This window comes from Xenopus tropicalis, chromosome 3, assembly GCF_000004195.4.
Source record: "Xenopus tropicalis strain Nigerian chromosome 3, UCB_Xtro_10.0, whole genome shotgun sequence".
Lineage (NCBI taxonomy): Eukaryota > Metazoa > Chordata > Amphibia > Anura > Pipidae > Xenopus > Xenopus tropicalis.
Genome location: NC_030679.2, coordinates 78,897,401 through 78,912,540, shown reverse-complemented (window position 1 = coordinate 78,912,540; position 15,140 = coordinate 78,897,401). Strand labels below are relative to the sequence as shown.

General features: G+C 39.5%; 1 protein-coding gene across 6 annotated transcripts in view; it reads left to right on the top strand.

The window, feature by feature from the left end:
- Positions 1-10,923: 10,923 nt before the first annotated feature.
- The window catches only part of magi2 (membrane associated guanylate kinase, WW and PDZ domain containing 2), a 451,931-nt gene continuing 447,714 nt past the window's right edge, over positions 10,924-15,140 (top strand). For 2 of the 6 annotated variants that reach the window (XM_031897513.1, XM_031897512.1), the window contains exon 1: positions 10,928-11,579. In XM_031897513.1, coding sequence (XP_031753373.1) covers positions 11,282-11,579 — 298 coding nt within the window. In that variant the 5' untranslated portion in view covers positions 10,928-11,281. Of the gene's footprint in view, positions 11,580-15,140 lie in introns of all 6 variants that reach the window. The other 4 variants (XM_031897514.1, XM_031897511.1, XM_031897516.1 and 1 more) reach the window with 3 other exon arrangements.

Below are 15,140 nucleotides of genomic sequence, written 5' to 3'. Positions count from 1 at the left end.
GATCTTCACCTCCAGTACAGTGTGAAGGCTTTATGCAAAGAGTCTAGCAGGGGGACTGGAACCCAGCACTAAAGTAACAAGGAATTTTCTGTTTTTTTAAAGGCATGAATGGTAATCTAATAAAAGTTACAAACTTTGCACCAAGTCTGGTAACCCATAGCAACCAACAAGTAGGTGACATTTGCTTATCAACTGTTAAAAAGCAACCCTCTGATGTTTTGTTATGGGTATGTGCCTAGTGCAAACTTTGCAACTTTTAGCACATTGCCATATTAGGTTTATGTTATACCAGCATGATTGTCTTATTGGCCTATAGCTTCATCTTGTTATATTTTAAGAATTGTTCAAACATTAAATCTGAAAGGAAAACTATACTCCCAGAATAAATGCTTAACCAGCAGTTTATATCATATTAAGTGACCTATTAAAGTACCAAACTGGAATATATATCAGTAAATATTGGCCTTTACATTGAGTCACCATTTTGTGATGGGCTGTCTGCTCCCTCAGAGATCACCTGATATTTTAGCATGAATGATTTACCATCCTGTCCGACTGGCAAGACAACCAATAGCCAAGGCTTTTGCCAATATCAGAACATGTATGGACCCCTCTAGTCTTTGAAAATGTGTAGTTGTATATGTGTTTACTTATACAACTACTTATTTCTATGTGTTTTTGTTGTAAGATTTAGTGATGAGTGAATCGGTCCAAAATAATTCACAAAATGTACTGAAAATGTACTGAAGTTAATTTCTCTTATGTGCAACAATTTTTTCTTACATGTATGATTAAAGGGGACCTGTAAATTTCAAATTATTTTGTATCAGGTTAGTCAAGCTTCACTTATATAAATTATTTAAGTCTTGTTTCCTTAAGTCTTGGAATTACATAACTACAGCAAGTCTAAGGCATAGGGGCAGGGCAGACAATATATGATTGACAGCTAGGATTTTTAAATGCCTTTATAATGGGTATGGGTGTGTTAATAAAAAAGGAATTTGGATTTCATGTTTAATTGGAACAGGAATTTTATTATACAGCTTTTTATGTCTAGCTGATAGCCCCCAAGTCAATGGGCAATTTTTCTTGGTGAATTATTGACACAGATTCACGAAAAAATTTGCTAATGGCGGAATTTCGCTGCAAATCCATGCCTGGTGAAAAAATGTGCTCATTACTAGTCAGATTTGGGGGCTGATTTACTTACCCACGAACGGGTCGAATGGAGTCCGATTGCGTTTTTTTCGGATTCTTTACGAATTTTTCGGATCCAATACGATTTTTGCGTAAAAACGCGAGTTTTCCTATCCATTACGAAAGTTGCGTAAAAAGTTGCGCATTTTGCGTAGCGTTAAAACTTACGCGAAAAGTTGCGCATTTTTCGTAGCGTTAAGTTTTAACGCTACGAAAAATGCGCAACTTTTCGCGTAAGTTTTAACGCTACGCAAAATGCGCAACTTTTTACGCAACTTTCGTAATGGATACGAAAAACTCGCGTTTTTACGCAAAAATCGTATTGGATCCGAAAAATTCGTACAGAATCCGAAAAAATCGCAAAACATACGAAAAAGTCGCAAAATATTCGTTTTCAAGTCGGAACTTTTCCAATTCGGGTCGGATTCGTGGGTTAGTAAATCAGCCCCTTAGTTTATAGATACCAGGTGAACCACAGGACAGCATAAGTATAAAACAGAAGAACTAATCCCCACATCCTACAATTTAATTCTTAGCATCCCTGCATAGGTCACTTTGCCCCCTCCCCAACCACACTGCTGGCAGGTCCCTGTTAACTTTTCACTACACGTAGAGTCTGGATTCAGTCTGAAAATGTATGTCTATCCTACACCTATGCTTTTTTACAACAAAGTCATAAACCCACACATCATGTATTACGCATGCCCTTAATCTTCTAGACTGTAATCCTCTAGAACCGTCTGACCTCTTAAGTGGTTGTTTCTGTTTGCTGTACTAAACCCAGACACCAAGCAGCCCCCACCAGCCCAATAGTTCAGGGGTGGGCCAAGGGCTGAATAAGTAGGGTGGCATTTTACCGGCTAGGCCAGTTAGGTGGCAATGGGGAAATGCCTGACTTCATAGCCCATTTTTTTGGTGATTGAGCCCTTGTAGGTACCCTGGAGCGACTGTCTATTTTGGAGGTGGCAGTAGCTCCAGTTCAGAACAGAAAGCAGGCAGTGCACTGAGCTCAACTATATGAAGTGCATAATGTGCAAGTACGTTTAATGAATGTGATTTTTCAACCAACGGCCTGTGGCCAACTTACCATGACCACAGATGGGCTCAAGGTTGTAAATGACCCCTAAATGCTTCAATGAAGAATATGGTTTATTGCAGAACTATTGTATTAGTGAGCTCTCTGAGCAAAACCCTCCAAAATGCAACAAAAATGGTGATAATATATCTAAACATATTAAATATGCCTACGTTTAATTGCTATGGAGGAAAAACTAAACTGAGAAGTGGCATTAGGACTTTAAAAGCATTTAAAGCAGTCCCATATTGACATTTCTTAGAATGTCTGCATAGGAAAATTAGCATTTTCATTTTCATAAAGCAACACACAAGTGCTTGTTATTTTTAAAGGATGCTTTGCTTGATTGAATCCAAGATTCACCCTCTTCAGATCCTTATGTGCAATGAATACCAAAGGTTACTTGTGCTTTCCAGAAAACTGCACTCTTAAAACACAAGTATTGATGCAGTGTAGAAATGGTGCAATAAAATATAAAATAAAGCACCTCTTAATATTGTTCTGTTCAGTGCCTTGCAAAGATATTCATCCCCTTGACCAGTTCTCGAATTTTTTGAATAACAAATCCTGAAATCCTAGAATTTTGTTTTTTATGCACTCAAACTTGGTTATTTAGTTGGATATGTTTAATGTAATACTGTAAGTAATATGAAGAAAAATAACTAAAATGCTTTTTGAGTAGGTATGTAATACCCTGACTTTAATATACCGTATCTCATTCAATTTCAGATTTTCAGATGAGAAAAACTCACTCTCACTATTAATCATATGGAAACAACTTTGAAAAGGTGAAACTGAATTAAGTTAAAAGTTTTTTCTCCTCAAATTGAATATCACCCATAAGTTTTCATGTGATAAACCATAAAGGAACATTTTATCATTGATTTGAATGGGATAAGTTTATGGGAGAAGATATTTATTACTATATCATTTACCTCTGCCTCTTGTAATGAATGAGGCACCCCCTGGAATTGGAACCCTTGGGGGCAGATTTATCAAAATGTGAGTTTAAAGCTTAATACATAAAAACTCACCCACGTTCTATTCATTCCTATGGGATTTTTAGAAGTGGATTTATCAATGGGTGAACGTCAGAACTCACCATTTCATAAATACGCTTCTGAAAATCCCATAGGAATGAATAGAATGTGGGTGAGTTTTTCGTATTAAACTCCAAACTCACATTTTGATAAATCTGCCCCATGGTCCCTTTTTTTTAACACAAATAATCCGCTCTTTCTTGGTTTAAAAAAGATGCAGTGTTGCAGGTAATGCTACTCTAACAACCTCTGTGCCAGGAGCCCCGTGAGACCAGCACACCTTCTATTTGAAGGAAATCATTTTTAAAAATTAGAATTATTTGCTTATAATGGAGTCTATGGGAAATGGCCTTTCCGTAATTCAGAACTTTCTGGATAACAGGTTTTCAGATAAGGGATTCCATACCTATATTAGGTTGTACTGCAAAAATAATTTCCCTATTCCTAACATGAATTATTTTGGGGAATTTAAACAAAAATGAAAGTACAGGTATGGGACCCCTTATCTGGAAACCCATTATCCAGAAAGTTCTGAATTACGGAAAGGCCATCTCCCATAGACTCCATTGTAATCAAATAATTCTAATGTTTAAAAATGATTTCCTTTTTCTCTGTAATAATAAAACAGTACCTTGTACTTGATCCCAACTAAGATATAATTAATCCTTTTTGGAGGCAAAACACTCCTACTGGGTTTATTCAATTTTTAAATGATTTTTAGCAGACTTAAGTTATGGAGATCCAAATTACGGAGAGATCCCTTATCCGGAAACCCCCAGGCCCTGTGCATTCAGGATAACAGGTCCCATACCTGTACTCAGTATTATTATTATTGGGTTGCATTAAAAGAATAATTTCTCTTTTTGCTAACGCATTATTTGGGGAAATTTAAACAAAAATGAGAGTACTCAGTATTTTCACTATTATTGGGTTGTATTGCAAAAATTATTTCTCTATTCCTAACTTAATTTTTTTTGGGAAATTTCAAAAAAGTGGTTGTTTTGGTAACAAATGTCTTTTGGTTGGTTGTTCCCATGTTTGTGTATTGGGGCAATACTGTAGTATACTGTATATATATATTCTGCTAAATCAAAGATGTTTTTTCAAGGTTATTGAGGCAGCTTCCTGCTAGAGTTAATGATGGGCCTTGGGCAAGAGATAAAAGGTTTCTGACAAAAATAAGCTCGCTATTAGACAGCACAGTGAAAGAAGACAATCTGATCTGTAGATTACATATTTGCATTCTTGGCATGCAGTTATAGATAGATCAATGCTTCTTCATTTATAAAAAATCTTTCTTTGTTAGGGGTCAATCAGTTTGACCTTCTTCCTTTCAATTTTAAATTGGAACAGAAATGGCTAACCCACAGATGTTATAAGTGTAGCAGAACCACCAAAAAGGTCACAGGGCAAATGGACAATATTAAACACAGATTAGAGAAAATGGTCCTTGCCTATTAAAGTGAAATGCACAAAGAAGGTAGTTTTAGAATACAGAATAGCTACGGGTGCTGTTGAAAATGTAAGCATTTCAGATCACACTCACGTATATATTGCATGAAATATGATTTTGCCTTACTAGCAGTAGAGATTTCTGACCCACAAGTTATTACTGCAATCTTATACAGGGTTGGCCTGCTGTGAGGCAAATAGGCGGCAGCCTTGTACCAGAGAGTCCTAGGGGATGGATGCTTTTTCCTATATTTATTTATGTTTTCCTTGTGCTTGTGGATGAATAACAGAAGCAATACATGGCTACCCTTTAAACCAGTTTTTCTCAAACAGTTAATGAAACTAGAACAGTCCATAACCATATCAACTGAATGCTGAATTATTTGTGAGACACGTTTCTTCAATTGTCCCAGCTATGAGCAAAAAACATCTACAGATTTGTATTCATAATACACTGTCATCTTACCAAGAAACAGATTTAAGAGTTGGTGTTAGAAATGGCTGCACCAGACAAAGCTTTATTATGCATTGGGCCTATCAGACTCGCCAAGGGGTTTTTATGACCACAGCTTGCCAGAGAGCACCCAAAGCCTACTTTGTATGATAATAATCAACTTAATATAATCTGGCTCACAAACATGAATAATTATAGCTGGCTTACTATACTGTTACCATTTAGGCTTAGGCTGGGTATCTTACTCTGCTTAATTTTTCCTGTTGTTACATTTGCACTTATCACTAAAGAAATGCTTGTAAATTGTTTGCTCAACAATTAGAAACTAAATATTAGACTGCAGTTTGTTTATCTTGATCATTGGACAAACCTGGCATTTCAGTAGGAAAAAGGGAGTGGTAGTGTGTGACAAATAAATATTGCTTGTATAATTTGTGCTGCTGAACTAAATTATCATAAAACTAAAATCACAAATAAATCTATTTACATGCAGTTATGGGTGTGTATAGGAATTTTGTAATGTAGAGGACTGGCTGAACGTGTTTTCATATGTTTAATTATCATTATCAATTAGCATGAGCACAAAACAGCACTAATGGATGAGAATAATTATTGGTTATTACTGCAGTTTGATTAGTAATAAGAAAAAAGGTAACACTGGGCATATTTACCTTGTAAACTATGTTACATTTTCCTGTTAAACTGAAGGTCTAAGTGCCAGAGGAGGTCCTCCAGAGAGGAGGGCGGAGGAACTCTACTTGTAATATTGGGGCAGCCCTCTGCATATGACACTTTGCGATAGACACAGTTCTGCATATTGTACTTAACAATATAACTATATCATTGCATATTACAATTTTTCCAGCTGACACAGCACTGCATATTATATATGGCACTGAAGGCAGCCCTGCCTCTGGTACTGGGGCAAATGAACAGAAGCATAGAGGTGCAATTATGTTTGTGGAATAATTATACTGCAGGGCTGCTGGCACTAAAAGTTCTTAACTTAAGTGCCCACTTCTACGAGCTCACACATGTGTTGTATGTATTCTGCCTTCAGCTAAAGGGACCTCAGTTAATCCTTTGCAAGCTGTAGTAAATTAGAGTTACTTTATATCACCATCAGAGCACAAAAGCAACTCCGCATGTTTCCTTTAAATGTTAACTATTCTGCTTCTTTGCAAACAAAGGCGTAAATACACATACAGCACCCACAAAATAGAATTTTGCAACAGATAAATATAGAATGTACTGCTGCATAATTCAAAAAAATGTTCTGTGTGTGTGTACAACCATAATTAACAGCAAGTTAAAATAAGTGATGTAACAAGCATTGACTGGTTGATCTTTATTGGATGAGAGGGGTTTTGTGCTTTTAAAATGTGTGTGCGGATCTGAGGATCCTTACTGCCTGTGACTAAGTGCCATTAAAGGAACGGTAACACCAAAAAATAAAAATGTTTTAAAGTAATTAAAACATAAAGTACTGTTGCCCTGCACTAGTAAAAGCTGCGTGTTTGCTTTAGAAAGATTACTGTAGTTTATATAAATAGACTGCTATGTAGCCATGGGGGTCGCCATTCAAACTGGAAAAAGGAGAAAGGACACAGGTTCCATAGCAGATAACAGATAAGCTCTGTAGAATACAAAAGGGAATCTATGTAACTTATCTGTGCTTTGCATATTGTGGTATGGTGACAAAAAGGTCCCCGGTTTCCTGGGGAAAAGTGATTGACAACAGGTATGTTGGGCCACGGATTCTCAGACATTTTTACTGAGGTGAGACCAGCAGTGTTTTGGGGCATAGAAACACTTTGTTTCTCTGCAGTTTTTTAAATTGTTGATCCGGGGCTGGTCTTACGGGGAATCCGCAAGAGCAGGGTGGGTGGATTCCCAAATCCATAGGCCAGGTTTTCAGGAGGCCCTAGGCCTATTTGTAGTACACCTGAAGCTGTGCAGGGGAGCTGATGAGCCTGTGTGTGTGAGAGAGAGACACGCTGCTGGATTTGCTCAGCTTCAGGAGAAAGAAAAGCATTTATTTTTGTGTTAGCCAGGAGGCTTGATATTTCTGTTCCAATTCTTGTTTTATACCCCCTGCGAGGGGAAACTTCTGCAACCGCTGAAAAATAAACGCGGGCAGGAAGCCCTTACACCGGTCTTGGTGTGTGCAGTTGCCTCATTTGCAGCCTACCAGCGAGTGAACCCCCACAATTGGTGGAGGATGCGGGCAACCACCTCTGTGAGGGCCCAGCGGGTCCACAGTTGGGACTTTAAGGTTAAGGGGTCACCGCGTTCCCAGATGTATGATCTCATTAACCTAGTGAAACGTTGGCTGCAGCCAGACTTGCTTTCCGGACCTCAGGTAGTGGAAAGGGTCACAATGGACCGATACCTGAGAGCCCTTCCCACAGAATTACGGCGGTGGGTGAGCCAATCTGACCCAAATACAGCAGACCAGTTGGTGGAACTGGTGGAGCGATACCTCGCTGCTGAGGACTTCACTACCCGGGCGGTGTCCACCCCGAAGAGGCTGTCTGCAGTTGTCCTACCCAAGAAGTTGGCTACAGTGGAGAAGCCCAGCGCAGAGGACCCCGGGAACCCAGGTTCAGAGTCAACAAGAGGAAGATCTCGCGGAGACAGCCCACGCCAGACCCGCAGAGCTCCCCAGTGCTGGAGGTGCCGAGAGTGGGGACATATTGCCCCCAACTGCCCAGCTGATCCAGAACCCATGGAGTGTGGAACAGAGAGGAAGTTGTCTCTGTTCGCTCGACCAGGTCTTGTTGCAGATCCTGAGGTACCTACTTGTGTCGTCCAGATTGGTAAGCGCACTGTGAATGCACTGTTAGACACAGGTAGCTTAGTCACACTGGTAAACACACAGCTCCTGAAAGACTGTCCTTTAACCCAGCGTCAAGTGGGAGTGGTGTGTGTACATGGGGACTGTAAGAAATACCCCACGGCCCTAGTGACTTTTGTGACCCCCGCAGGGACTGTGTGCCATGAAGTGGCAGTGTCTCCCATACTCCTGCACAGTGTAATTTTGGGCAGAGACTTCCCCTTATTTCGAGAACTGTGCCAGGAACAGGTTCCGGAGACTGAGCATGGGGAGGGGAGACTCCACCCAATTGAACTGGATCCTTCTACAGGGACTGTTAAGGACAGTACAATGTCTGGGGGAGAGAAAGTGGGACCACTCGTCTCAGATGTTATTGTAAATGGTACTGATGAGGGGTCAGAAGAAAATGAGTTGTTTCCCTTAGCTGTATTAGTTGGCGAATCTGAAGCAACTGCGGAGACTGTTGAGGAACCTAGCATGCCTGAGCTAGAGGTCTCCCGGGATAACTTTGGAACCGCCCAGCTAAGGGACCCAACACTTACTAAAGCTTGGGAAAATGTCACCATTAATAATGAGAACACAGAAAATCCTGGTGTAGATTGTGTACCTTGTTGTACAAGATGACTTGCTTTACTATGTGGATAAGATTCGAGGGGAGATTGTGGAACAGCTAGTGGTTCCCCAGCCATATAGGAGAACGGTTCTCAATCTGGCCCATTCTCATCCACTAGGTGGCCACCTAGCATATGAGAAAACCAAAGACCGAGTGTTACAGCGGTTCTTTTGGCCGGGGGTACATGCAGATATAAAGAGCCATTGTGAATCCTGCCCAGAGTGTCAGAAATCTGCTCCAATGCCCCATTTTCGCAGCCCGTTAGTCCCATTGCCAGTAATTGAAATTCCATTTGAGCGTATTGCAATGGACTTGGTAGGGCCACTAATAAAATCTGCTAGAGGGCATCAGTACATTTTGGTATAAATGAGCTGCTATGTCAACACGGGGGCAGCCATTGAAGCTGGGAAAAAGGAGAAAAGGCACAGGCACATAGCAGATAACAGATAAGCTTTGTAGAATATAATGGGGTTTTATCTGTTATCTGCTAAGTAACCTGTGCCTTTTCTCCTGTAAATGGCTGCCCACGTGGCTACATGGAGGCTTTATTTATATAAACTATAGTAGTCTTTCTAAGGAAAACACACCAATTGTACCAGTACAGGGCAGCATTACATTATATAGTAATTACTTTTATAAACTTTCATTTTTTGGTGTTACTGTCCCTTTAAGGCATGAAATGTGTAAGGCAATAGACTGTGGGATTTGTTTTAAATGATGCCGATGATTTATTTTTTTACATTTTTGGAGTGCAGAATGTATTCTTGTACTCTATTAATTGGCCTCATTAAAACTGCCATGAATGGTTTCATCAAGGACTCTTTAACTGTTAATAGAATTATGATAGACATAAGAGATCCATATATATCCTGTAAATGATATAGCGTCTAATCTACCCCCTAAAATATAAGGATATTATAAGACACTGAGAAGTTCATGACCTGACTAGACCTTCGGCCTTGGGCTTTTATATGGTCAACTCTGTGGTTATAATTTATAGAATACAGGATATATTTCATCCCTATAACAGTGCTCAGTAGTAAAATAGAAGTCGCTGGTGGAAAGCCCTTTGCATCGCTTTGGTTTCCGAAGATGCCTGCAGTAATCCATTTTATGATAGTTTTACAAAACAGGTAGCCAACCTCTGCATTCAGATTATGTTAAGCGTTATTGTTAAACAAATTTTCATTTTTGGTTACAGCATATGCTAATAATGTTAATTATACTTTTTTCTTATCATTTGCACCCCTTACAGCACTTATGGTGTATGACTAGTTGAATGCTAAACTAGTAACCTCTGACCTGTTGTCTATTATTTTCTTGTTCATTTTTTGCCTTTTGTTCTAGATTGTTGTAATCCTTCCATTTCTTGCTTAACTATAACTTTCTGCTCTACAGATCTATTTTTTCTATATTGAAACAGAGTCTAACTCTACAGACTTTCCATTTTTACTATTGCTGCACTTCATCTTTGTTGTTTGTTATATTACATCTTTAATTAAGTGAAAGTTTTGACTTAAATTACTCATGATAATATCACTTATATTGCTCGTCTTGATATAGACTGAGGGCAGAATGCAGAAGGTAGATAGATATAGCCAGTCTACAGTATGTATAGTTATATTTGCTGCTGTTATTGATGGACATTTCTGATCCCCTTAATCTGTTTCATATTGGTAGCCACAACTACAAATGATCATAACCATTATATGGATCACACTATGCATTACTGTTCAGGGTTTGCAGCCTGACTTGGCCAGACAGATCTGCTTATGCATGAGAAGGCATATTTTACTTTTTCTTTGGGCATCTCCCCCAACTCTGTGTCTCTGTTGCCATTTTAATTTATTCTTCTCTTTTTCACGTTTCTGTATTTGTTTAGCAGTTTTTCATATTGCCCCAATGTTGACCATTATATATATATGTACAGTTATATATGAACTGTATAGTATGCTCAATGTAAAATTGTACAGTTTACAAGTGCCCATTCCATGAACGTTCCACTGCACTAACAGCCTGAGGGAAACATAACATGCAGAGTCCTGCTAGGGTTAAAAGCACATTTTCTATGTGGCTGCTATAAATAAATCTACCAACTGATGTAAGTAAAAATGACACAAAGCGAAAGCAACGTGAAGGAGCTGCTGTGACGGCCGCCTCTTCTCTGGTTGCCTGGCAAACACAAGCAGCCTCCCTCTCGCACTTCACTACCGGGTTAGAGAGAAGAGCGAGCAGGCAGCTCCCATCCCTCCTCCTCCCTCTGCTGCTCTCCATCCTTCCCCTCCCTCCCTTTGCCAGTGATTACTGTACAACTAGTACACACACACACACGTACACATACACACACTTCCACACAGCCACAGGAGCAGCCAGCATGGAGATAAGCTAGCATGCACAACTGACAGACTCTATCTCTCACACACACACACATACACACACATACACACTGTGCATGTGGGAACAGCAGGGCTCCTACCAGAGCCAGAGGCTAGCGCACTTCTTTTCCTTCTTCCCCATCAGCTAAGCCTGGCCATTCATCAGCATCGCACCAAGGAACCCTTCCACAGCAGGAGCTTGTGTTCTCCACAACCCAGCACCCTTCTTATTATCTGCAATGTCCAAGAGCCTGAAAAGGAAAAACCACTGGACAAACAAAGTCCACGAGTGTGTGATTGAGAGGGGCCAGGAAGGGGAGCTGGGCTTTGAGATCAGAGGGGGAGCAGAGAGTGGGCACTTCCCCTACCTTGGAGAGGTAAAGCCTGGCAAGGTGTCTTATCAGAGTGGCAAGCTAGTGCCAGAGGAACTAGTCCTAGAGGTGAATGAGACCCCAGTGGCCGGACTTACTATCAGGGATGTACTGGCTGTCGTCAAACACTGTAAGGAGCCCATTAGGATCAAATGTGTGAAACAAGGTAAGCTACCTTCTTACTCTTATCCCCTCCACATATGACTGGTGCATGCCTTATTTACTGTACTATGGCAACACAAAAAAGTCAAGTGCCATTCACACCCCCTACCCTGCCTCTGTTATACAGTTACCATTGGTAATAATTGCACTTGCTATGATGATATTATAATACTTTATATACATAAGATAAAGTTTAGTGTGTTGTTGCAGATGGGTCACCTACAGGCAAACCCAAGCCAGATGCTTCATTTAGGATATGAAATGGTTACACAGAATATTCCCAGCCCTGCATTGCAGAAATTGCAGGAAGAAGCCAAACCAGCAAGGCTACTGGAGAAGCTGATGCTGGAGTAACTTTGTTGTTTCAGAAAGGGCACCTAATAGTTTGAGGAAGGCAAAGAGGCTATTACCATGTGTGCGTCAGTGGCACTGATCTGCTGTGTGCTGCAGGATTTCTTCTGACCAGTGTGTGCAAAGACATGGCACTGTGCCTAATAATGCCTGTCAACTCTAGGAATAAGCTCTGTTGCACTGTTTGTGCAAAGTTCATAAACTTTTGTAACTGTCTCAGTTTGGTAGGTTTATTCATGGTATTAGGATGCCAGTAATTTTGTATCACTTGTAAAGCACAGGCAGTTGCTACAAAGAAATGTATCACCTAATGTATCAAATGCTAACACTGGAGAGTCTGCAACCTCTTAAGAACATACGGTTTTAACTTAAATGTTAGAAAATAGTCAAAAATTCAAAATAAAAAAGGAATCATTTCTGATGTACTATTTAAAAATGACTGAACAGAAAAAAGCGTTTGAAATGTGAACATTCCCTTTAAATTGTTTGTCATTAGTTTCATAACCAAAGTCCAGTATATGTCCTTGAGTATATTGCATTTTTATTCACAATAACAACTTCACAATATATGTTGCTGTAGGTTTCTTTATAAATATTGCATGCCATTGTAAAGCTGATGGGGTAAATATGTCAAATATAGCAATGGGTGCAAGATGCTGTCTTCTCAATTGCCTTTCATAATGATTCCTGGCAGCTGGGAACTTTTAAATGTAACTTGCATAGTGGCCATTAATGTTAGAGCACAAGAGGTGGCACATGAAACCCAAGGTGGCAAGTGATTAGCTTGGATTACTTGGAAACCTTGGAGGGACACAGTGAAGGTTTATTGATATTCAGGAATGATTATAGGAAAATGTCTTTATGTCTTTTTGCATACAATGTAAAAATTCACTTCTAAATTAATAATAATTTAAAGGGTAGGGTCACATAATCACACACAATATGCAATAGCAAACATGTATGTGTTAAGGATTTGTATTAACTAGTGTGGTAATCCGTAGCCCTGCCTGAATTATCGTATGTAATACCTACACCTTATGTGATACCAAGTGCTTTGCATTTAAGCAGGGTTACTGCATGTCAGGTTAATGACAGCTCTGAAGGGATGAGAACAATCAGGTTATTTACAAGAGCTGTAGCCGTTAGTAACAATGAAATGATCTCATGACACTGCTCACATCTCTACCAGGCCCCACTATTGACATGAAGTCATCTTTAAAAGTAGCACTGCATGCATTTTATCTCCTAAAAAGACCTGATAAGAGCTTACTGAGGCAGAAGGAAGGGAACTACCTGAGAGACATAAGCTATCATTTCTCTTCTAATCTAGGCATGTTGAAGTATAGACCTACTTACACTAGTCCCAAGCTTATGGAATAATATCTTGCAATGTCTTTGCTTAATGCAACACTTGCCAGCGTCCCCATTCCGAATTCCTTTTGCATGTATAGTTTTCAGAACTCCATTCAGGCAGATGCAGTAAACTTATATTTACTCAGAATGTAAATAAGGTATACCGGTATATGAATTTACTGAGATAAAAATAAATTAATTTTTTTAGTATGTTAATTAGTAGTGTGATCCTGTTGCTGTACCTGAATACACATGAATTGTCTACTCAGAGATATTCTGGTTTAGCTTCTAAATTACACTTTCTAGCAGTTCTATGGGAATATCAGCAGCAGCACTGAGGTCTAACACCCCTCTGAAAAACTTAAATGAGAAGGAAAGCCTAAGAAAAATCACCGGGGGTGGGGGGGTACCAAATGCTAGGCACCCTCAGTGATTGTAATAGCTTACCTGATACCCCGGGCCAGTCGTGCTAATCATAGAAGTATTAGGGCTGTGGCAGATGGGGAGATTAGTCGCCGCGTGACAAATCACCCTTGTCGTGGGCGACTAATTTCCCCGATATACCATCCCACCGGCTAGAATGTAAATCGCTGGTGGGATGGCATACGCAGCCCCAAAATCGCTCTTGTCGCGGGCGACTAATCTGCCCGTCTGTCACGGCCCTTAGGCTGCATTTTAGTTCTACTAACAGGTTTAAGGCAGGTTACAAATAGATACCATTGTTTCTGCATGGTTATCTGCAAGAAGTTGTGTGCAAACAGAAGCATATAAAAGTGACAATGCAAGTTTTTAACTTGCCTTCAACCTGTTAAATGAGACACTGAATATAGACACATACCCACATATGTAATAAAAGGCACAAAGTCTTACCAGGTGCAGTAACCCATAGCAACCAAATGTGAAAAGTGTGAAATTCTCAGGGAGTGCTATCGCCTCTATTTTGTCAGTTCATGAAAAAAGCATGTGAGAAATATAGGAAAGAGTTAGTTTTGGACACTGTGATGGTGTCAGGGAAAAGCAGATGAAAATGTATTGCCACAGTTAGGCAGGAGAATCCAGGGAGGATGCTCATTATGTAGGGGTGGCAGGATACATGTCACAGGGAGAATTTGCACATTGTAACTATAAGCAAGAGCTGTTGCATTAGGTAGGACTTAGAGATACCAATAACAACAAATAATCTGAGCTGCAAACAGCAGACAGTTATTCTCTACAGTCTGTCCATGTCTATGTACTTCATTACTTGGAACAGCACATGGAGCAATATTCAACAAATAAAACAAGGAAATTCTTACAAGCAGCCCATATTATTGCCCCCTCCCCCATCTAGAGAACTAGGTGGCCTAAATCTTGGTATTAAGACTTAGCTTTTAAAGATGACCCTAAATTCAAGGATATTTAAATATAGAGTATAGTATTCGGTGTAGTTAGAGTATATAACAAAGTAAATGTGCAGAGGTTCCACTACTTTGCCTTAGTGATACAAATTATTATGATTATGATGAACATTAAATGATGGCAGATTTGAACTGATCGGTATAACTATTGGTTTCACCTCATAAAAAATACTGATGGTTAATAAATCTGCCTTATAGTTTCATTCCAAATAAAATGGTAATACTTTAACCAGTTTTATTGATTCTGCTTAGATTTTCTTCACTCTTCAGATAAATGACAATGGGAATTTTCATACAACTTCTAACCAGAAGTCATCAAAATGATATAGTTTCTGTATCTTTATTCATATAAAAAGCATATTGCACAGGACTGAAGTTCTGCAACCTCACATTTTGTATCTACAGTTAGATACAAAAGTAATATAGAAACTTCCACATAAATGGGGAAATGTAGTAAAGTAGTC